Here is a 24,007-nt window from a genome sequence, read left to right on the forward strand (position 1 = left end):
AGTAGATTCTAATTAAAAAATAAGTAAATGATACTTGCACGAGAATGTAAATATTATTTTTGTTTTTAATATTAACTAATTTTTATATATAAAAATATACTGTGTAATATTTTCAAATAATTTAGAAAGTTGGTGTAAGAATGTCTAAACAAGTTTAACAAAATATAAAAAATCTACTCTTAAAACTTTGTAAAGGAGTGCGGTGGTAGTTTGGTCTAATATCTGGTAAGTTAGTAATCATTTCGACCTGGAAAGTAGAGAGAAATATTGACACCATTGGCACAAGTATGCTTGATATCATTAAGACCTATTATTATATATACATACATTATTTAAACATGGATCGATGTTGTTGGGAACACGAGAGAAAGTGCGAAATAAGAAAGGTACACTAAATTTGAAAGTTCCTTCACCATCTCATCCACTTCTTTAAGTTGCTTTCATCTATCACCAAACCAAACCAAACCAACCAAACCCATGTCATATCTTCTTTAAGACTACTATTATTATTATTCTTATTATTATTATTATTATTATTATCTCCAAAATAAGGTCAAGTAGCTAGCAAGCCGAGCGGACAAAGACAACTTGGTACTTTGGGAAGCTCAACTGACAGAGTGGGTAGCTTTAGTAGAAGTGTTGTTGGGTGTGGCTGCATGTCTAGTCTGAAGACTCACCAAAGAGTAATAAGCTCCACATGGTCCTTTGGCCAACAAGGAGGAGTGGGTTCCAGTCTCCACCACCCTCCCCTTTTCCATCACAGCAATAGCATCACAATTGTGAATGGTGCTCAACCTGTGTGCCACCACCACGCTGGTCCTCCCTATCATTACCCTCGTCAAGGTATCTTGCACCACCTTCTCTGATTGACCATCCAATGCACTTGTGGCCTCGTCCAACAGCAACACCTTAGGGTTTTTCAGTATGGCCCTCGCTATTGCTATCCTTTGCTTTTGACCCCCTGAAAGTTGTACCCCTTTTTCCCCACACCATGTCTCGTAACCCTCCTTCAGACCCGCTATGAAATCATGAGCGTTCGCTGCTCGTGCTGCCTCTATCATCTCACTCTCATCAACCCTCCCACCTCTTCCATATGTAATGTTCTCTCTTATGGTCCCACCAAACAACGTTGGCTCCTGGCTCACAAGTGCTATGTGCTTCCTTAGTGACTTTAGGTTATACGATCTTATGTTCATCCCATCTATTGTCACCATCCCCCTAAGTGGATCGTAAAATCTCTCTATTAGCCCTATGATCGTTGATTTCCCAGATCCACTTTGCCCCACCAATGCCGTTGATTTCCCTGCCTCCATTTTCATAGAGAACCCTTGGAAGATAGCCATATCAGGCCTGGTAGGGTACGTAAAATGCACCTCATGAAACTCTATTTCACCAACCAACTTCTCTGCCTTGTACCCATTTGGGTCATCAGGCTCTATTTTTGTACACCTATCTATGATGCCAAAAGTAGAGGCCACAACATCAGCACCTCTAGCAATATCCGTGGTCATGCTTCCCGCATCCGCAATTATCCTCCCAGTGCTCACCAAAACCATGAAGCTCTCAAAGAAGGTTTTTGTTGTTAAGTACCCGTGCGAGATGAGCTTCCCACCGTACCAATAGTTTAGGGCCCAAACGCAAGATGCAAGGCCTTGGGAGAATCCAAGCCCAATGCCAGCAAACCATGACTGCCGAATGTTCTCTCTGCTTGGGCCCACTTGGGCTGCTTCAAGCATTTTCAGAATCCGGTCCTGAGAAGAAAAGGCAGTGACGGTTCGGAGATTGGAAACCGCTTCTGATGCTAGTTTGCTACTTTGTTGCTGGGCCTTCATGGACTTGTTGGACATGCTCTTGAGAAGAACACGCCTTGTGTAAAAGCAAGCAATGATGATAGGTTGTACCGCTATCATAACAATAGAAAGCCTCCAGGAAATTATCAGACCTAGTGTGTAGGCTGTTAGCACCGCGGAAAATGTCTGTACCAGCAATGCCATTCTATCTCCCACTAGAGACCTCACCTGATTCAAACACCACAACACAATCAAATATGAAAACACACGCTACTCACGGATCCAATCACAGTCACAATCACACTAACCACTACGCAGATCTTGTGTAGCCCCCAAACTACCAACAATTAGCACACAAAAAGCTCAAGAACACGCTCAAACACAAGCACGTGTGCGTGCATTAAAGCCGGTTTAGACGGCATGTAGCCACGACCAAATTATCTGGCGTACCCAAATAAAGTACATAACTTTCCTCAGTCGTGACAGGAGCCACAATGCCACCTTCTAAGCCTCACAGTCCTCTCTTTCATTCGTTCATCACAACATTTGATGAAATCAATTAAATATTTTGTATTGTTTTCTAATAAGATGCCAATATATAATCAAAAATAGTAAAACAATCCCACTTGGAAAAAATGAAAACTAATTTATTTTAAAGTACAATGAGATTTTTAGCAGTAGTGATGTTAATGTTATTTAATACTAAGTGCTCCTCAATTTACGCTTTTACTGTTATAGTTAAGGAAAAATATGCTAAAATAGACAGTCTTTATTGCAAACTTCTAGTAAAAAAGTAAGTATGTACGGATAATTAACTGGTACTACAAAGTGTTTACTATAAATAAAATTAAAAAGGTAAAATTTATAATTTTAAGTCAGGTTTTAATAAATTATTAAGATGTTTTAAGAAAAAGATACAACCAAAAGATGCCTATCTTAAGAATATTAGGATAACGAAAAGATGCTTTCATTAGAATATTATGATAACAAATATGGTTTCCGTTGATGACAAGTATATAAAATGAAATTGATTTCAATAAGTAAATTAGAATATATATATATATAGAATGTATTCTTAAGTTATTATATATTCCTATCGAATGATTTAAAGTAAATATTATCATATTAAATTTTACTGTTGTGATAAAATCACTTTCTTTTCTTTCTCGGCCCCCTCTCCTCTGGCCCACACCTATTTCCCTCCTCATTTAATATGGGAAAATGCTTTTAAACCACTTTAATTTTCTCATATTTTCTATGAGACCTATTTATATTTGGTTATACTTTGTTTTTATCACAAATTAGATTTCTATATATCTTATATAGATTCTTAAGAAAATATCTATTCTAAATTGAATGTATTCAATGAATGAGTGTTTAGTTGAACGAACTAATCCAAGTGTAGAAGCAGAGTGAATAAAAATTATACTTGGAGTATATATTTATGTCTTTAGAAGTACCCTTGTCCCTGAAAGATAAAATAAAAAAGAAGAGTGCCGAAAGGAGAATAAGGGAACGGAAAGTGAGATGGAGCCTGGGTCATCCCTTTTCTTCAAAAGAAAAAGGGTACGGAAAGGATGTAACCACAAGGGAAGATATACCAATACAGTTTCTCCATCTTTAATCCACAAGATTTATCTTTTCTCAAGCACACACAAAATTCTCACCGACAACCGTAGCGTTGCATGTAGAGAGATATATGCATTATAGCTAAGAATTTATCGTACGACATAATAAAACCTTAAATAGTAACAATACCGTCGTACCTTTTCTTCTCATCTTATACACCTCCCACTATCACTTTCACAGCAAAAATAAGAAGAAAAAAGAATAACTGAAACTTGATATCTTTCGCTGTCCTAACCTAGGAAAAGGTTATAAGCTAGAAGACTTTGGAAATCTTTTTTAGAGTGGAAATTTTGATAAATGTTTGGTTAAAACAGTTTAGTAACTGAACATGAACGCTTAATACTCTTTTTGAACTTAATTACCACATAAAAAAAATAACCTTTCACTCATTGTGTATCACTTATAAAAGGTATTATTTATCATGTGGCCTACCTATATTTTTTTTAAAATGAGAAAAATGGCATTTATTCGAGATCCTATTATTTTGACTTAGACAAGTGTGGGGTACTGATAAACAAGACTTTTTTTGTTTTTCTAAACATATCTTATCATATGCATTATGTTCCATCTTTTGTTATGGTGTTTGTTTTCCAATGGGAAATGGGAAATGGGAAATGATTGATATCGTTAGTGGTGTAAAGAAAAACTTAAAAACGTTAAAGCAGAAGAAATTGAGGAAAGGGAAGCAAAAACTTACCACATTGGCGTCTTTGGCAAGCCTTGAACAGATGGCGCCACTGGAGTTTTCGTCCAAATCAAACCATCCAACTTCGAAAGTGAGGATTTTGGAAAGCACGGTCTCTCTGACCCGTTTGGTCAAGTATTCCCCCATGTACGCGAAACAATAATGCTGCCCAATATTCGCAATGAAAGACACCACAAAGAGGCCCAGAAAGGCCAACGAGTAGATCCTAGTCTTCCTCACCATCTCCTCATGATCCGCCTGAAAATACAACAGTATCGTGGACCCCATCGTGAATGCGTAAACTGGCTGAACGGCACCGAACACCATCGCGTTTAAGCACCCCAAAACCACGTGCTTCCACTCGGGGACGCTCAGTGATACAAGTCTACGAAACGACGGCGCGCGTACCTTCTTTGCTTCCGCCACGTCACTACAACTCCCACCAAATGGCCCCACTAGGTGGTCGTTTTCTGTGTCGGTGGTTGTTATCGAGCAGGGAACACTTCCGGGAGCAACGGTTTCCGCGCTTTCGTCTTCTTTCGCTTTCTCCGTTTGTTGCTGGAGGCGGAACGCGGAGGCGTAGGCGCTGGTGTCGTTTTGGAGGAGCTCGTCGTGCGAGCCCATCTCTATGACCTTTCCGCCCCCGAAGACGGCGATGAGGTCTACGTTTTGGATGGTCGATAAACGGTGGGCGATGATGATAGCGGTGCAACCCTCGGCGACGTCGTCCAATGCCTGTTGGACGAGTCGCTCCGATTCATTGTCTAGCGCGCTTGTTGCTTCGTCCAGAAGGAGAATTCGCGGTTTCTTGATTATTGCCCTCGCAATTGCTATCCTCTGTTTCTGTCCCCCTGACATCTGAACCCCCCTCTCTCCCACCTGCAAGTGGAATCAAAACCATTATATTATGCTTCATATTATTCAATACCATAAAAATAATTATTTAACATGCATATATTTCATGTAAATAACTAAAATCACAATTTTATGTTTAAATTTTACCATAACTTTCTTCTTATAGTATTAAAATAAAATTAATACTTAATAGTGTCAATTCTCTCAGTAGTTTCTTTAAATTTTTATTTTTACTAATATAAAGCAATTTTAATTTATAATTTTTTATTTATATTTTCTAGAATATATTCAATGAAATCTTTAACCTAAAGTCAATTTAAAATATTAGAAAAGACTAACCGTGTTTGTATTAGATTTTTTAACATATTTATTATTTTGAATTTCTTAAAACTAGAGTGACAAAAATAGAAGAGACAAATTATGATACTACGAAAACACAAGTGCAACACCGTTTTGTATTCACCTTTTCAATTCTTCCTTAACACATATATAAAAATAATAATAATTTTAGATAAGTGGAAATTGAAAAAGAAAAAGAGAAGTGAAGAGAATGATATGAAAATAAAAATTATTTTATTTAATATATGATATTTGATGTAGAAATGTGTGAAAGTATGTTCTCTATTTCTTCCGGTTATAATTTTAAAATAAGAGAATTAAAAAAAAAATAGGAGAATCATATAAAAATTGAACATTAATATTAATTTAAAAAAATTAAATTAAATTAATTTTAAAAAATAAAAAAATAATTTTAATTTTTAAGTAATTCATATAAAATAACAAAATATTTTATTATATTAATAAAATGAGATACTAAAATTGAAAAAAAAAATGGTTATATTGAAAAATTTCCTTAGGTATAGATTTTAAAGGAGTTGAGGGGATATTTTAGTGAAGGATTATGCATTTTATTATTTTTAATAATTTTTGGTAATAATAGAAAGATAGTGTAAGAGAAGTGAGTTAGAGCAGTGGGGTGGAGAGTAGTAGAGTAGAGTTGTGACCTGTGTTTGGTAACCGTGAGGCAGAAGGGAGATGAAATCATGGGCATGGGCAGCTTTAGCAGCCTGAACAACTTGGTCCTCCGTGGCGTCCTCTTTGCCGAAAAGTATGTTCTCTTTAATGGTTGTCGCAAACAGAGCAGGCTCCTGGCTCACCAACCCCATCTGCGATCTCAGCCACTTGACCTGCAGCTTCTGAATCCCAACCCCATCCAAACGCACCTCTCCTACCACCGGGTCATAGAACCTCTGCAATAGCGCTATCACCGTTGACTTCCCAGACCCACTCTCCCCAACCAACGCCACTCTCTTCCCTGCAGGAAACCTCACACTCAACCCATTCAATATTGCACTTTCTGGTCTCGACGGGTACGCAAACTCCACACCCTCAAATTCCACTTCCCCGTAAACTCTCTCCAGAATCTCCCCTTCCTCGCTCTCAGAATCAATCCAAGGAACCCTCTTTACCACCTCCTTTATACGCTCCGCTGCCGCACCCGCTTCCGAAAAGTACTTCACGTTCGTTAAACCCGCTCCCAGACCCCTTTTTCACAAACACAAACTCAATTAACCTCCATTCAATCAATTCACTATAAAACAAATTACATCACGACAACAGTAGTATTAATTATAATAATAATAATAATCATTATGATAATTATCACTTACAATCCACCAACAGCGATTGCTGCTCCAACTGCGAAAACTGTTCCTCCTTTTACGCCATGATAAATGACGAGTCTGCTGCCGTAATAGCACATGAAAGACCAAATGCCGAAAACGACGCTGTTGCTACCAATGGCTAAGCCTTTGGCCCAGCCTTGCTTCAGGCCCAACTTCACCGTCCCTTGAAGCGCGTTTGAGAAAGCGTTCATGGTCTTGCTTTCCCCAACGAAGGAATAAACGGTTCTGATGGATGAAATTGCTTGTTCCACCACTGTTCCTGCTTCATTATACTCATCTCTGATTCTACTAGACAACCCCAACAAAGTCTTGCCGTAGATTATACCCGGGATCACCAGAAGAACCACGAAAGGAAACCCCACAATGGCCAGCCTCCACAACATTGCAAACGCCGCTATGTAGCTCCCAACGAACAATGAAATGTTCATCAAGAAATTCGGAACCTGTAACGCATGTCATTAGTTCTAACCAAAAATAACCAACCACCTTTCACTTACGATTTTTATTTTTTCTTTTGGTAACTGTAATATAACATAACACCTACCTTTTCACTAAGAACATCTTGGACTACGAGGCTGTCGTTGGAGACGCTGGTGATGATCTCTGACGTGCTTGTGACATGCAAATCGAAGTACGCCACATCTTGTCTAAGCACTGCTTTCAGATACCTGTATCTCATTCTCGCTGCTTGTCTTTCGCTTGTTCTTGTCCAACAGTAACCCTCTGAAAAAAAATTGCAAAAAATATATAATAATTGTTAAAAAAAAAAAAAAAAAAAAAAGAGGATGCAACAATATCATCACTTTAATTTGCGTGGCGTAAATGAAAAGAGAAAAAGCAAAAGCAAAATCATTGCGAAACCGAAACTCACCGACGAAGCAAACGGCAAAAGAGACACCAGCTAAATATAACCACGCCAATGCATTCTGCATCACCAATAATAAAGCCAAAACCGTTACCAAGCTTCGCTCATGTTATATTCTTTCCATGTGAGTTCATAAATTACGACAGTTTCAGAGTGTGACGTGCTCATCATGCTTTAAATTAATTTTATATGACACTCAAGTAGGTGTGATGCTGAGAACAATTGAGATGATGGTGATTAGGAAGATGTAAAAATTTGTTGTGTGTATAGAGAGAGAGATAGAATTGAACCTTGTTGATGTTATGGATGAAGGTGCTTCCATCCGTGTTGGATGAACTCCCAATGCTATTGATCATCCGGCTACTGATATACAACACGAGAGGGGTGGTGACGCCTTCTCCAACAGCCCCAATGGTACCTAAAATCATAAAAAACAAATCTTTGCGATCGGCATGCATGAAAATTGACCCAAACCCCTGAGACCCGTTTTTGATCTTCTTCTTTCTCTCCTGGCTAACCATACCTACTACACTTTTCTGATTCCTAACCATTTTTAGACACACGACCCTTTTTCTTGAGAAACAAACAACAGTGAGATTCGGAGACCCACTTCTGTAGTTAATGGAGCATGGTTTCTCTGGCCTCTTGGCTTGGCTCCAAAACCAGCTTTCCTTTGGTTACCTTGAGCTATGTTGTTGCAACATTCTGGTGAATTTATAGGAATCAGTGTGGGTTAAAGTGGTGTGGGACAAAACTTATAGGGACCAGAATAGCTAGGGTCAGGGTTGGGGAATTCTTAATAGCATGTGGAGAGGTTTATTGTGTTGTTGAGGATGGAGGAACATGTGATGTGAGGAGGAGAATTAGCTCCTGTTTGACTTTATAATTATCACACTGCTAAAGCATCGGGACTTTTTTCATAGCCATAAATATATAATTCTACTTTTATAAAAGCATTTTTCTCATCTTATACCACTTTCAAAATTATTTCCTGAGATATGCCCCTTTTACTGCTTTTTGCTGACACGATTCTTTCTCTTTTCATAAGGGATCGCTCAACTTTGGCCCCTTTCTTTTCTTATATTCAATGCCTTATTTTAATTTATATTAACCCTTCATCTGACATTTGTTATCTTAAGACTAAGCTTAATAAGAACCGTGTGCGGTTGCCTCTAAAAACTTCCATTTTATACTATATATTTCTTATACGTAACTTTGACCCAAAAAATTAAATACATCGCTTTATAATTCTGAAAAAATCAAATACATAGTTTATTGTGATTTAATCAATATAATATTTAAAATTGTTCTATTTCATTAAAAATTATTTCTCTTTCTAAATCTAAATGTAATCTCGTACATGATTGTTAACAATTTTTTGTTATCAGCACTTTTTTTGTCTTTAAGTAGGCATGAATTTCCGTTACACTAATTTAAGTTTACTTTTAAATACCACTTTTAAAATTAATCATATTTTTTGTTACTTTATTCCTGCTGCAATTTCAAATTGTTATAAAAACATTTTATATTAAACAACATTAAAAAATGTATGTGAATATTTATATTTCACAAAGATGGAAACTCGAGTACAAAACTTAATATTATGTTCTGGAAACGTTAAAGTTTCAAAGGTCAACATAATCAATTGTTTTCTCTTAAATCAAGTCTTCCATATGTCAATAACATGATTTAATTAATAAGTCTAATTTCTATTTAGAAATCTTCAATTGTTATGAGCTTTGACTAAAATAATTAACAAAGTTTAATTATATATATATATATATATATATATATATATATATATATACCCACAGTTTCCTTTTTAAATTAATATTTATTATTTTCTTCTAATCTAAATAATGTATCTCGTAAGAAATTATCATTTGTATTAGGATCACTATCCATTTATGATTCTAACTAATAAGAATGTAACACGCAAAATGAGAATGACATATTTCATTTTGATATGATTTCTATGACTTGGGCAATAAACATGATTTCCCTTATTAAATTTGTTAGGAAACAGAGTTAGACTACATAATATTCATTATAAAAAAAATTATTAAATATCAACTAATTTAAAAAAAAAAATCAATTAGTATATTAATTAAGTTAATTTTTTTATAAATTAAAAAATTATTGATGTTTAAAGTGATATCTATTATTAATAAAAATTTATAAAATAGTTTCTAAATTATATTTAACATTAACTATTAATATTTTAGTTACTTACTATTATATTAAAGTCAAAATTAATTGATTAATTTTATTATTTTAAATACTAATAATTTAGTTTCTAATTAAATTAGTTGACTATTTTTTATCATTTTAGATACTAATAAATTAATTTCTAAAAAAAATTCTTGTAGTGGTTCTTACTGAGCTAGACAATAATGATGTTGTGTGGTCTTATATTATTAGTATTGTTTAGTTTGGTTGTGTTTAAATTTGGTGAGTGAAACAAGAAAGACAGGAATAAGAATGACAATGCACAACTTTAACTAAGTGGAAAGTAATGGGAAAAGTGTGCTAGAAAAGAAATAGAAACACATTTTTTTCTTAAAATAGAAAAGAATGGCACTAAGAGTGTATTTTTTTTTTTCACTACATAACTCTTAATGTTTAATGTTTAATGCACAAATAGTTATCTTACAAAGATTTTAAAAATTATTTAAATTCAATAAAATGGTCAAATGACTCACGTTATACTTAAAAAACATTAAATAAAAACTAATTTAAAAACTAATTAAGTCACTATATTAATTAAATTAAATATTATTTTTAAAACTAAAAATATTATTGATATCTAAATTATTTTTTATTATTAATAAATAATTTTTAAATTAATTTCTAATTAGTTACCAAAATTTTAGCTACCAACTAATTAGATTCTAAAACTATTAACTATAATAATAATATTAGTATTAATAATTATAATAATATTAATAAATATAATAATAATACTAATAATATTATCATTAATATTATTTTTTTAATAATAAATCTATTAATATTAATATTTTTAATCTAATATATGAATACAGAATGGTAAATAATACCCACAGATAGATTCATAGATAAATTACTATTTAAAGATAATTTACATATGAATCTATATATCCCTTGATAATATTATAATTATTATCGACGAATGTAGGTTTCATAGGTAAATTATTTATGAATCTATATTCGTAGATATATTTACCTATGAATCAAGGATAATATTAATAATAATAGTAGTATCAATAATATTAATATTAATAATAATAATAATAATAATATAAATATAATAATATGAATAGTAACATTAATAATATAAATAATAAGAATATTCATATTTATAATAATAATAGAATAGTATTAAGAATAATAATAATAATAATAATAATATTAAAAATAATATGAATAATAATCTTAATAATATTAATATTATTAATAATATAAATAATAAGAATATTCATATTTATAATAATAGTAGTAGTAATATTAAGAATAATAATAATAATAATAATAATATTAATATTAATATTAATATTAAAAATAATATAAATAATAATCTTAATAATATTAAATTATTAATTATATGAATATTAATATTAGTTGGATTATTGATATAAATAATAATAACATTAACAACATTAATGTGAATAATAATAATAATAATATTATTAATATTAATATTAATGTTAATGTGAATAATAATAATATTAATAATACTAGCATTAATAATAATAATAATGATAATATTAATAATAATATTAGCATTAATCATAATAATAATGATAGCATTATTATTTTTTGAATAATTTATCTTGGATAATTTATCTATAAATTCTTGGATAATTTATCTATAAATTTGTATTTGTAGGTAATAATTTGTATGTAATGTTAAATTTATTCATGGATAAAGATTTGTGAGTAATATTCATATGTAAAGTTGAATTTAGCTATAAAATTGTATCCGTATGTAATAATTCGTGAATAATTTTGAAATTTCTTGTAGTGTCAAGGTTATGTCGTTCATCTTATTCAGAGTGTGATCAATATTGTTTAAAATGAGCTTTCTCGTGGATTAAAACTTGTTCAATTATGCATTGTTCCTAACTCTACTATTCACTCATCTTTGAAACATATATTTCGTACTTATTAAACATGTTCAGAAGTTTAGGAACACGTTAAATTATTATACACTAATGACATTCAACGTCTTTCTTAAAGAATTGGCCCGGGTTTGAATGAAGCCTAAACTCAATTTGTAAAATAACAAACAAACAATTGTAGTGTCTAAAAGAGTATAGAGTAGAGAGATATAGATATATATTTATATTGGTTTATCCAACAATTAAGGCTACGTCTAGTCTCCTCAAGCAACCCGCTCAACAGCCTTCACTACCACAAGTATTCTCCACCTCTTTAGGTACACAAGTATTCTTACACCTCTTTAGGTCTACAAATATTCTTACTCTTCTTCAAGTCCACAAGTATTCTCTATCTCTTCAGGCACCACACAAATATTCATACACCTCTTCAGGTCATTATAGTCATTAAACGCTAAATATAGAAACATTTGCTCTTATTGTTCTTTACACATCTTGAATGTGTGAGACATTCCAAATTCTTTCTTTATATTCCTCAATTATGAACGTTGTAGTTGTAATTCTCTTAACTCAATATTATGATCAAATTTGCCACGTTGTTCCTTATCTTAAATGCCTTACGTGCTTAAAAAAATGACACTTTATCTTTAATGTGTTTTGTGCATTTTTAAACATTTACTTTCTCTTCTAATAGTTTCTTTATTTATTGTTCTTGTCGGTTGACTGTACTGCTGATTCACCTATAATGAATGCATCGTCTTCAATATCTCTCTCTTGATTGTTTCTAGTATGGCTCCGCTGGGATAGAGGGTGCCCTACCTGTTGATGACACTCCGACAATCAAGTCAGCTAGGGCTCACCGAAAAGTAACAATTTAGTAAAATGTGCAAAAAACAGCATACCTTTTCCTGGAAACCTATTCTCCTTTTTATCACTGCTCATGCAACATGCAACCAATCTCCCTAGAGCTCAGCAAATCTTAAATGAAAATAATTTCATTAAACTTTTATTGGTAACAGAAAACCACCTGCCACGGGCACCAATGATCTTCAGGTGCTATCCGCATACCCACTTTCTGTTACCCAAGCGTCTCCCTATATCACTAGGGTTAATAGCAACTAGCCACGTGTAACAGATATCCAACAGAAACATGCAACAGATATGTAACAGGAAAATATTGCCACATATTAATAATAATAACAAAATTATATCTACCACCAAATATATCTTTTAAGGGGTGCATAAGTGGAATTACTTTGTGTACCTATCATGCGATCTGGGCCCAACCTGACCAAGGTCGTTGGCCCAAGTTTGCTTAGGCCCAAGCACCGAGCAGACCTTGTGGTACAAAAGAACCGAGCAGACCTCGTGGTACAAAAGAACTGAGCATACGAAAATATTACCGAGGATCGGGCACTGGTCAGTACACAAGCCCCCCATACTCGAGCTGAGTTTGGCTGAGGAAAGAGTCTCTCGAGCCCTGTCGATCGTTGACGTGACGGTTTCCAGAGGTAGGTGAGCGCGGTTTTCAAAGCGTTTCTGAAGCGATGTTTTACTGTTCGCAGACCCCACCTATACACGTGTTCCAGTGCTAGTGGTAGCTAAACTCAACCGTTCGAATTCCTTTTGCAGAAGTTCTAAAACCCCTAAAACCCTTCGTTTTCCATCATTTGTTATTCAGGGCTTTCTCCTTACTCCCTTGCCTCACTCAACAATCTTCTACTCACTTCTTCGAGCTTCCCTTTATCGATCACGAAGGTACTCCTTCTTTTCCTCTCATTTGTTCATCCTTTACTTGCTCTGCCTGGAATTACTCTGTTTCTATCTATATCTGATTTACGTTCACTACCTCCTGCTAGCGTGTTATCGTATAATCTCCGGCATGTGTAGCTAGGTTTTGCTTTCCTGATTTTCTTTTTGAATTGATACTTGTTTTGCATTGTGCTGGGTCTAAACTATTTTGCTTTCTTCGTATGACTGTCCTTAGCTGTGAACCTCTGTCCTTAGTCGTGAACCCGCATGGATTATCAAACCTTATACCCTTGGGCTATCCCAAACCTTATTTCTGAAACCTCTTCCTACACCTCTCACGAAAAAATAGTGGCCCTTAGGAAAAAGAAATGTTATTTTGGTAGGGAGGACAACTGGATTTTCCTAGACCCTTGCTCACCCAACGAACATGTGTGTTACGATGAAACCTTATCCCCAGACAACCCTTTTTGCTATATCTACGCCATCGTTTTTCAAAAGGTCTACCTCCGTCTTCCCTTGTCTGTTTTCGAAAAACAACTCCTAACCGAGTTGAACGTAGCCCCAGCTCAGCTACATCCCAACAGTTGGGCATTTGCTCGAGCCTTTGCCATCCTGTGTGACCAGCTCGGTGTCTAGCCTTCCCTTAATGTGTTTCTTTACCATTTTGAGGTGAAGAAGCTACAACTTCAGCTTCGGGTTTCTGTAAACAGCATCCCTGGAAGAGGAATCCTTACCCTCTTCCAATCCTCTTACAAAAACTTCAAAGGCCATTTTCTGAAAATTCGAGCTAACAAAAAACACCTCGGTCTCTTGGACGAGTTTCCTTTATATTGGACCGAGAAGCCTAACTCAAAGCTTACTTGGGTTTTAGACAAATTAGCCCCTGCCGATCAGAAGGTTTGCAAATTCTTCACGAGCTTTCCCATTGCCTTCGATACAACCTACTTGTTGGACCACGAATATGACACAGACCTTCTAAAGAAAAATCAAAATTTCTTGTTAAACTCAACCTCATTACTTACCTATAAAAGTCCTTAGTGATCCATTCATATTATGTCGACTTAAGGAATATAATGATATACAAAGTTGTCTTGGAGTTGTTGAAATCACTAGAATGAAAGCAACTAACTAGGAAGGGTTTAAGCATAAGTACTAGAATGGGAAAACTAGGAAAAAGAATTAACTTTGTGCTTAGGTAGAATCTTCTGTGATGAAAGTGAATTTTGTGTGCTTATTATTTAGTAACCTAGAAGGTCTTGTACTAGGGTTAATTGCATAAGTTTGATTATCTCACAATTTCAAACAAACTCTTAAAAATTCAAACTGTAGTTTTGTCATGTGTATTTCTTTTCATTTCACAAACTAAGTCTGCAATATCTTTTGCTTCGGGACAAGCAAAAAGCTAAGTTGGGGGGAGTTTAATAAGAGTCAAGTTGTTGTAAAAATCATAGCAAATTAGGAATGCATAATGAGTAGAATATATGGAAAAACAACCTGAAAAGCATGTAATTCCCTCACAAAACAAACTTGACTCAAAAGAAGAAGAATTTGATGAATCTTGCTGAAAAAGAAGGAAAAATAGCAAACAAACAAAATTATTAGAAATGACCAATCCGCCTAGCACATAGAAAAGGGCTAAGCAGATTGATTTCAAAGAGTAAGAACTAAAAAACTTCCAGAACGTTGACCACCAAGAGCATGCTCTGAGTGCCAAAAGATTTGCAAAGTTTAGAAGGTTGACCGAACAACAAGGGGTTGAGCGAAAGGAGTAGTTCATAATGAAGAACGCCCAAAATTTCTTGGAAAGGACTTAGAGCTAACCTGAACCAAAGAGGAGAGGTTGCATATTCGCTGCCTTGAAGTGAATCCCAAGCCTTGGAATACTTCATCCTTAAGAAAGGATTTTGATGGGATTACCTTGGAGCGAATCCCTGCAAAAGTAAAACCTCGAAATTTTTTAAAGCCCAAAAAAAGGGCTTGAAGCCAAAAGCTTCCTTCAGAATAAAGAAAGCTAATTCACTGAGCGGATTGACTATGCGTTGAGCAGAAGATGAATCTCTTGGAGCTCCTCCCTAAATTCTATAAATAGAGAGGTATAGACACTTCATTGGTAAGATGAAATAAAGACAAACACTAAGGTAGAATACTAAAGCCTGAGGCTGGCATGCAACTTATAGGGATCCATGTTTGTTGTTCTTAACAACTCCTCTATGAGCTTTACTATAAGATTTATCATGAGTTTCTAAACATATCTTGTTGGGATTGAAGAGCAATTTAATTTCTTTTGAGTTATTGTTATTTATGAATGCTTATTTTCTTTAAGATTCAAGTTTTATTGGTTTGATTGTATGCTTAATTCTTAATGGTGAGGAACGACCATTAATGCCCGTGGAACATGAATGATGTCGAGAGACACATTCATGTATCTAAACCCTTTCAAATCAATTAAGTATGTCAATGTTTGGGAACATAATTTAGTACTTGGCTTGAACTGTTCCATCTTAATAATGATAGTTTGTTGTTCTAGATAGCCTTGATCAAGGAATTAACCTGGTTTGACCATAAAGAACAATGAACATGAATAAATATAGAATTTATAAGTAACAATAATAAGAAAGATTTAAAAGCTACTTTAATCCCAACACTTGTGTTGAAATTGTTAACCTTCTCTTATGTTTGTGTTTTATTTTAATCTTGCTAAATAATTATTAGGATTATTATAGTTATTTCACAACATCTATACCTCAAACTTTTATCATTTTCTCACTTTATTTTGAAAGTTATTTTTACTCTAGTCATCTTTAATTTATGTGGATACAACAATCCTCAATTGTACAGTTGACTCGATCCACTTGCCGAGAAAATATTTTTAAATTCTCCATCATCAAATGTCTAACCCTTCTATAGCGTCTGATATTCATACATCATTTATCCACCCTATACTGTCTACTACCCTCATACCGTCTACATCCACAACATTTATTGTTCCATTATCTTTTAACCATTAATCACAATCTATTAATTTAACATCAAAACAACAACAATCCTTGGAGCTGAAACCTTTGTCAAACCACTTGAAATATATTTATTGGGATGATGAGGAAAGATTACCAGTAATTATTTCAGTAGTTTATTGAAACAACAAAAAGATGAGCTACTACAAGTTCTAAAAGTGCATAAGAAAGTCATTGGATGGACACTAGCTAATATTCTTAGAATAAGTTCAGCCATATGTATGCACAAAATTCTTCTGGAGAATGAGTCTAAACAGATCAGATAACCCAAATAAGGCTCAATCATACATTACTAAATGTGGTGAAAACAAAGGTGACCAAGCTACTGATGGTTGAGATCATCTACCCAATATCTGATAGTACGTGGGTTTCACCTGTCCAAATTGTTCCAAAGAAGTCTGGGGTTAACTATTATGAAGAAAAAAGATAATGAACTTGTGCTAACAAGGGTAGCTAATAAGTGGAGAGTTTGTATAAATCATAGGAAGTACAATGAGGCCACTCAAAAAGATCATTTTCCTCCCCCATTCATTGATTAAGTAATTTAGATATTAGTAGGTAAATCACATTTTTGCTTTCCTTGATGATTCTTTTGGTTGTATGCAAATACACATAACACATGAGGACTAACAAAAACATAAGACCACTTTTACCTATCCTTATGACAGTTTTTCCTATGCAAGGATGTCATTTGGCCTATGCAACACACCTGCTACATTTTAGAATTGTATGATGAGTATATTTTCAAATTTAATTGAGAGTTTCATGAATGTACTTATGGATGATTTCACCGTCTATGGCTCTTCATTTGCTGAATGTTTGCATAATTTATAAAAAGTTTTGAAATATGTATTGAGATTAACCTTGTGCTTAATTATGAAAATGTCATTTCATGGTTAAAGAATGTATAGTCTTTGACCATCTTATTTCTAAAAGAGGTATACAAGTTAATAAATCCAAAATTGATGTGAGGAAGGTGTGGTCATTTCTTAGGAATGTAAGTTTTTATAAAAGATTTTAGTGAAATAGTTCTGCCATTATCCAACCACTTTCAATAAGATGTATCCTTTGTATTCTATGATTCACACAAGAATTCATTTGAAGAACTAAAAAGTATACTCATCATTACACCCATTATGTAGCCACCTAAATGGGAAATGCAATTTGAACTCATGTGTGATGCCTCAGACTATGCATTAGGAATTTTCTTTCACAAAAGGGTAAGTAAATTTCCTCATGTTATTGTTTATGCCTTTAAAACTCTTGGCGCAACCTAGGTAAATTATACTATTGAAAAATAGTTGTTAGCTATTGTGTTTGCTTTAGATAAGTTTCAGTCATACTTACTTGGCTCCATAATCATTGTGTTTAGTGACCATTTTGCATTAAATTTTTTTATTAAAAAGACTGATGTCAAGCCAAGACTCATAAAGAGATTTTCTCTTTTTTATTTCACATTTACATTTGATGCATTACTATCCAATTTAAATTTGTCGTTACCTACTTTTCTCATTCTATTTTCTAATTATTATTATTTTTTCTTTCTTTTAAGGGTGACAAAGTGGGACGGGTTATGCATGCTGGCTCGTGACCCGTTGAAAAAAACGTGGGGCAGGTTACTTATTTCAACCTACTAGCCCGCTTAGGCCCACCCTGCATAACCTGCAGCCCGCGCGGGCCAAGTGCGGGGCAGGGCGGGTTGGCTCGCATAACCCATATAACTTTAAAATGTATAAATTTTTTTATGCGCCCTATATTTTCTTCATGTAGCCTCATTTTTCACATTCCAAATTTTTTAATAACATTTTACTACGCATGTTTCATGAAAATAATATTATGAAGATCATTTACCTAATGCATCTAAAAAAAAAATTCAAATTTTTTATTTTAAAAAAATATTTTTTATGCAGACCAACCCTTATGCGAAGCGGATTAGAAAAATCAGCCCGCAAATTCTATGCAGGGCGAGCCAACCCGACCCACTTTTTGTGGGCCAAGTGTGGGGCGGCTCTATGTGGGATGGGTCAGCTCGCATTGTCACCCCTACTTTCTTTGATGTTTTGATTTTGGTCTCTCTTTTTTTCTTTTGAGAGATAAAAAAAAAAATATTGTAACCTTCAAATGGAAAGAAAAGTGATTGTTTAACTTTTGGTCAAAATATATATATATATATATATATTCACATATTAAGACTAGTTAGATTTATCGTGTCACATATTGGATTCTCTCAATTCTCAAATTCGATATCCTCTCTATATATAAATTGAATTACAAATTCCATCTTATTCAGTCAATTAAATTAAATTAGATTCAAAATTCAATAGAAAATAAAAGTAAAAAATTTGGTTATTCTTTGACCAAACATAAGTCTTGCTTAACCATCACTCCACTCTTGTTATTTATGCTTGATTGTTACTGGTTATTTAGTCAAAATAAATATTTAATTTTTTTATTAATTAATATTGTGTTTCATATGTGATTTAATAACCTTGGTGGATAGAAAATATTATCATTATGATATAAGAATTAAGAACGTTGATATGGAATAAAAAAAGTGTGATTTATGTGTAATACATGAAATTCGATACATATTGAATGGATAAAGATTTGTGATGAAACATGACATAATAGTTAATAATAATGAGAGTGGACCTACTAAGGTGAAAAAATGTGATATGTAAGTACTAAAAGGGTAGGAACTATTCATTCAAATAAACACAAATATGAGATAATGAACGTCAATGGAGATTATAGCCTTTAAGATGAAGGTGAAGTCACTAATACACGATGAGATATATTATAAATTATTTTATTATGTGATGTTGCTATGTGTTATTGAGCTTGTGCTGTTGTCCGACAGTTTTTTTTTCACCTTTAATTTCTTTATTTCTAATTTTTAATTTCGCTCTCACTAATTAATTGTAATTTGACATGTAAAACTAGTCCTAGTCATTAATAACTGTCCAATTAATTCATACAAGTTTTGGTTTCATGAATCATAAATGTCATTCTTTAATCTTTATTTACACCGTTATTGTTTCAACTTTTTATATTTTTTTTTGTATTTTTGTTTCAAGTGGTTCTTCCAAGAAATACTGAGAAGAGTCAAAGTAACTTACATTCCACCCAAAACAATAACGAATTTATGAATTTTTTTCTATATTTTGTTTATTTCCAAAGCAAGATTTTTTAATTCAAAATTGATTTTTTAGTAAAGGTTGTTATAGATAATTTGATTTTTTATTCAATAAATTTTAATTCTATTTATCATGTTCTTAGTTCAATTTTTTATTTTATTCGACCTTTCATTCCAGTTTATTACCCTAATAATATTATTGCCATGTTATGTTCTCCTAAAAAATTAATGTAGAAACAAAGTTCTGAAAGGTCAATTGTTTTTGTGGTTATTAGAAACAATTTGTAACAGAACAAGAATTGAATAAAATTGCTAAATTTGAATAACCTTGACAGTTTTGTAGTCTATGTTCAAGTTTAATAACAACGTATAAATGTTATAGATCGTTGCTAGAAAGTTATACATTGACTATGCTTATGATATTAATAAAATAATGTATCCTAATCATTATTTCAATTTAATTTCTATCTTAGTTTCATCTTTCACTTATGTTTTAAATATCCAACATTAGAATATAGAAAATTATTAAATAAAAAATAATTTTAGAAAAAAATAATTAATTTGTTATATTATTTAAATTAGATATATATTAAAGATTAAAAGTTTATTAGTATCTAAATTAATTTCAATTATTAATATATTTTTTAAATTGATATATATTTAGTTATCAAAATTTTAATAAATGATTATTTCATTTATAAAATTATTAGCTATAGATATTAATATAAAAATTATTTATTAATAATAAAAATTAATTTAAATATCAATAATTTTTTAATTTCTAAAATAATATTTAATTTAGTAATTTAGTAGTTAATTATTATTATTTTCTCTAAATTAATCTTTATTTGATGATTTTTATGTGTAATGCAGTTATTTTATACTTTTAATATTTATTCTAAGAGAAAAAATTAAATCGAATTTTTCAAAAAGAAGTGAACCGTTACTTTTATATTTTCTTTATTTACACCATTATTTGACCAGATATTAATTGTTTATTAAAGTTATAATGATGTCAATTTATAAAATAACATTACACTAAAAAAATTATTAAATAGAAATCAATTTTATAGAACATAGATAATTAGTTGTTATAATAAATAAATTAAAAATTAATTTAAAAATTAAAAAAATATTAGTTTTAAAATTAGTTTTTATTATTGATAAATAATTTCTAAATTAGTAGTTAAAATCTTGGTAACGAATTAAAAATCAATTTAAAAATAATTTATCAATAATAGAAACTAATAATATTTTAATCTCTAAAATAGTGTATAATTTAATCAATGTTGAAACTAATTAATTTTTTGTCTCTAAAATTGATTTTTATTTAGAAAAATGATTTTTTTCTAATGCTAATAAGAAATCATGATTAATATTTACATATGAATATTTAAAATATAATGTAAGCGTTATTTATCTATTATGTTTAGTTAAAATAATAGTTTTAAATTAAATAATAAATATAAGCATTGCTTACTTGCTATATTTATAAAGTGATTGTTCAGAAGATTAATTAGTGATATTAGATTTTTAATATTTTAATATAAATAATTATATCTGGTGATATTAATTTAAAGATAAGTAAGTCTTAATTGAAAACACAATTGTTGACTACTTTACGTAATCAAAAGATGTTACGATAATATATATTTATTTGTCTACAATGTGATTTATTTGTTTTAGAATACTTTATTTTTTGAAGTTCTCAATTATTAAATGGTGTTAGCATCTTTAATTTGAAAAAGAGGTGGCAGTGTAAAAGGTGGGGGCAAATTTTGGTAAGTAACTTCGTTATGAAATTGACATTTTGCATGATTTCAGTTTCCAAGAAATGAAGGTTCTATTAATATATAAATTTAGAAGTAAGCAAAGGTTCATTAATGAGTATATAGGTATGTGTAAAGGGACCATTCATATTTTCCAAGCCAAAGTAAATTCCAACAAACATTTACAGGCTATGCACTATCTTTTACATCAATTTACAGTGCTAAAGTTTATGTTGCAAACAGAAGAACATTGACAAAAAAAATGCCTAATTTTCTGATGACACAGATGCATGCAATGCATGCATTGGAACAACTCGGTCCACCTTTACCTTGAGAGTAACAATAGAATTGAAAGTTTCAACAAAAGTAATTGAAAGTTTCTATAATTGAAAGCACTAACAATTTACCTTCTCGCAATTGGATCAACTACCTTGCCTTTCTCAACCTCCATAAATACCCTCCATAACTATTCTCTTTATTTCTTATTTTAACCATTACTATTTATATATAATTTTACTACTCATAAAAAAAAACACTTTGCATGATATTTAACCTGAAACTTCTAGTATCATCTTCACTGACTATTTTACTGACTGTATTTATTTACAAAACTTGAACAAATAACTTCATTATTACTATAAAAAAAATCAATTTAAAAATAAAAAAATAATTAGTTATTATATTAATTAAATTAGATATTATTTCAAAAATATTTTTATTATATTTAAAATTGTTTTTATTATTAATAAAAAATTAAATTAATTTTTAAATTGATATATAATTAATTATCAATTTTAAAATTTAAATTAATTAATATAATTAAATATTTGATAACTAATTAAATATTAATTTATAAATTTTATTAATAATAAAAATTAATTTAGATACTAATAATTTTTTAATCTCTAGTATCTATTTTAATTAATTTAATAATTAATTATTATTTTTTAAGTATCTGAGTTAAATATAATTTCTTAAAATTGATTGGATTCCATTTAAATACATTTGTTTCGCTAAATTATACCAGAAGATATAAGAAAGGCCGTTTAATCATTTTCAATTTTTAGTAAATTGTAAACATCAATGTCAAGTATTTGATTTTTTTTTTCAAAACTATGTCAAGTTTTCAGAGTATAATATTTGACCCAATTTCTTTAAATAAAACATGTTCTTAAAATTTTATTAGCTGTTAGATAATAGTTTATTAATTTGAATCAACTTGTAAAGTTTTTAGTTAACTTATACTGTAGTCAAACACACCCTATAACTGTTATTATATTCTAATTAAAACGGCTTTTGAAGTTAGACACAAAGTCAAGGACAACCCAAATAATAACCACATATTTTCATTCTTTTGTTTATACCTTTTTATCTGTTTTTTAGCTTTCTTAACAAATCTATGATCACAAATCTAGTGTGTTAATTTGATTAGACAGTTTCTTTAACTCTTTACTAATTTAATTAAGATACAGATCCTTGTAGGAACTAGTAGTAAAATATAATGAAAATTTTAGATTCAATCTTAAAACTAATTAATATTAAATAAAGTTATCCGAATTACAAAATTAACATAATATAGACTAAAAACTTATTTTATCTTATAAACTCATATTCGTAAAATGAAAATAATATATATATATATATATAACTTCCTAATATGTTAGTTAACCTAAAATCAAAACTGTTTCTAGTGAAAGGTTTTGAAAGATTAAATAAAATTAAAATTATTAAAGATCATCAAATACAACTTGAAAAAATACTCAAAAGAAAGAATAATGCGAGAATAAACAAAAATAGAAAATATATAAATAATAGAAAATAAGATGGTAAAAATAAGCACAAATAATTATATTTTTTTAATCATTCACATTTTTAATATTTAAGATGTTTTGTTCTTAATATCCCTACAAGAGTTACATCCAAATCCTAAATACATATAACTTATTTTTGTGGTTACACCTAACTCTTAGTAGGTTACGCTCCACATGTTGCAATTCACCTCGTTACATATCTATATCATTATTATAATGTTCACATCTTTTACCACTTCCACCTCGATCAAATTCATCTATACAACTTATTCGTGATTTGATTTATAAAATAATTTATAATTTGTTCTTAAGATGTCTTCATATTAAGAAAGTTTACTAAACAAGTTACTACCAGAAATCATGAAATAAAAACCAATTTTAGACACGAAAAATAATTAGACGAAAAATAATTAGTTGTTATAGTGACTAAATTAGAGACCATTTTAGAAACTAAAAAAAGTTGGTTTCTAAATTAGTTTATATTATTATTAAATAATTTTTAATTTGGTATCTAATTGGCTACCAATTATTTAAATTCTAAATTTGGTAGCAAAAATCTTGGTAGCTAATTAGATATAAATTTAGAAACCATTTAACAATAATAGAAACTAATTTAGAAACCAATTTTTTTTTTTAGTCTCTAAAATGGTCTCTAATTTAGTCACTATAACAACTAATTATTTTTTGTCTCTAAAATTGGTTTCTATTTCATGATTTTCTTGTAGTGAGTCAAAATATAAAAAATTAGGCCAAGTACAAAAATATCAAAGTGAACTACAACAACCAAGAGGACAACAGAGAAATATAAATCACTACAAGAAAATGGGGTATTAGCTATGTAATATTTGTGTCGGCCAAGAGCAGGATGCGAATTGCGCAGGTCAAACTCACGAAAAGCCAACACAAAGAAGATGTTGTG

At 31.1% G+C, this 24,007-nt stretch overlaps 1 protein-coding gene across 1 annotated transcript; it reads right to left on the reverse strand.

The window, feature by feature from the left end:
- Nucleotides 1-276: 276 nt before the first annotated feature.
- On the reverse strand, nucleotides 277-8,361 carry LOC137825863 (ABC transporter B family member 15). Its single transcript, XM_068631656.2, has 7 exons — nucleotides 7,800-8,361; nucleotides 7,516-7,570; nucleotides 7,189-7,367; nucleotides 6,630-7,087; nucleotides 5,964-6,504; nucleotides 4,117-4,983; nucleotides 277-2,018 (listed from the first exon to the last, which is right to left on the reverse strand). Exons 1-7 carry the CDS (start codon nucleotides 8,058-8,060, stop codon nucleotides 606-608), a joined length of 3,774 nt encoding a protein of 1,257 aa, XP_068487757.2. The 5' UTR covers nucleotides 8,061-8,361; the 3' UTR covers nucleotides 277-605.
- Between the last annotated feature and the right edge of the window lie 15,646 nt (nucleotides 8,362-24,007).

The sequence above is a fragment of the Phaseolus vulgaris genome, chromosome 8 (assembly GCF_051622355.1).
Source record: "Phaseolus vulgaris cultivar YP4 chromosome 8, ASM5162235v1, whole genome shotgun sequence".
Lineage (NCBI taxonomy): Eukaryota > Viridiplantae > Streptophyta > Magnoliopsida > Fabales > Fabaceae > Phaseolus > Phaseolus vulgaris.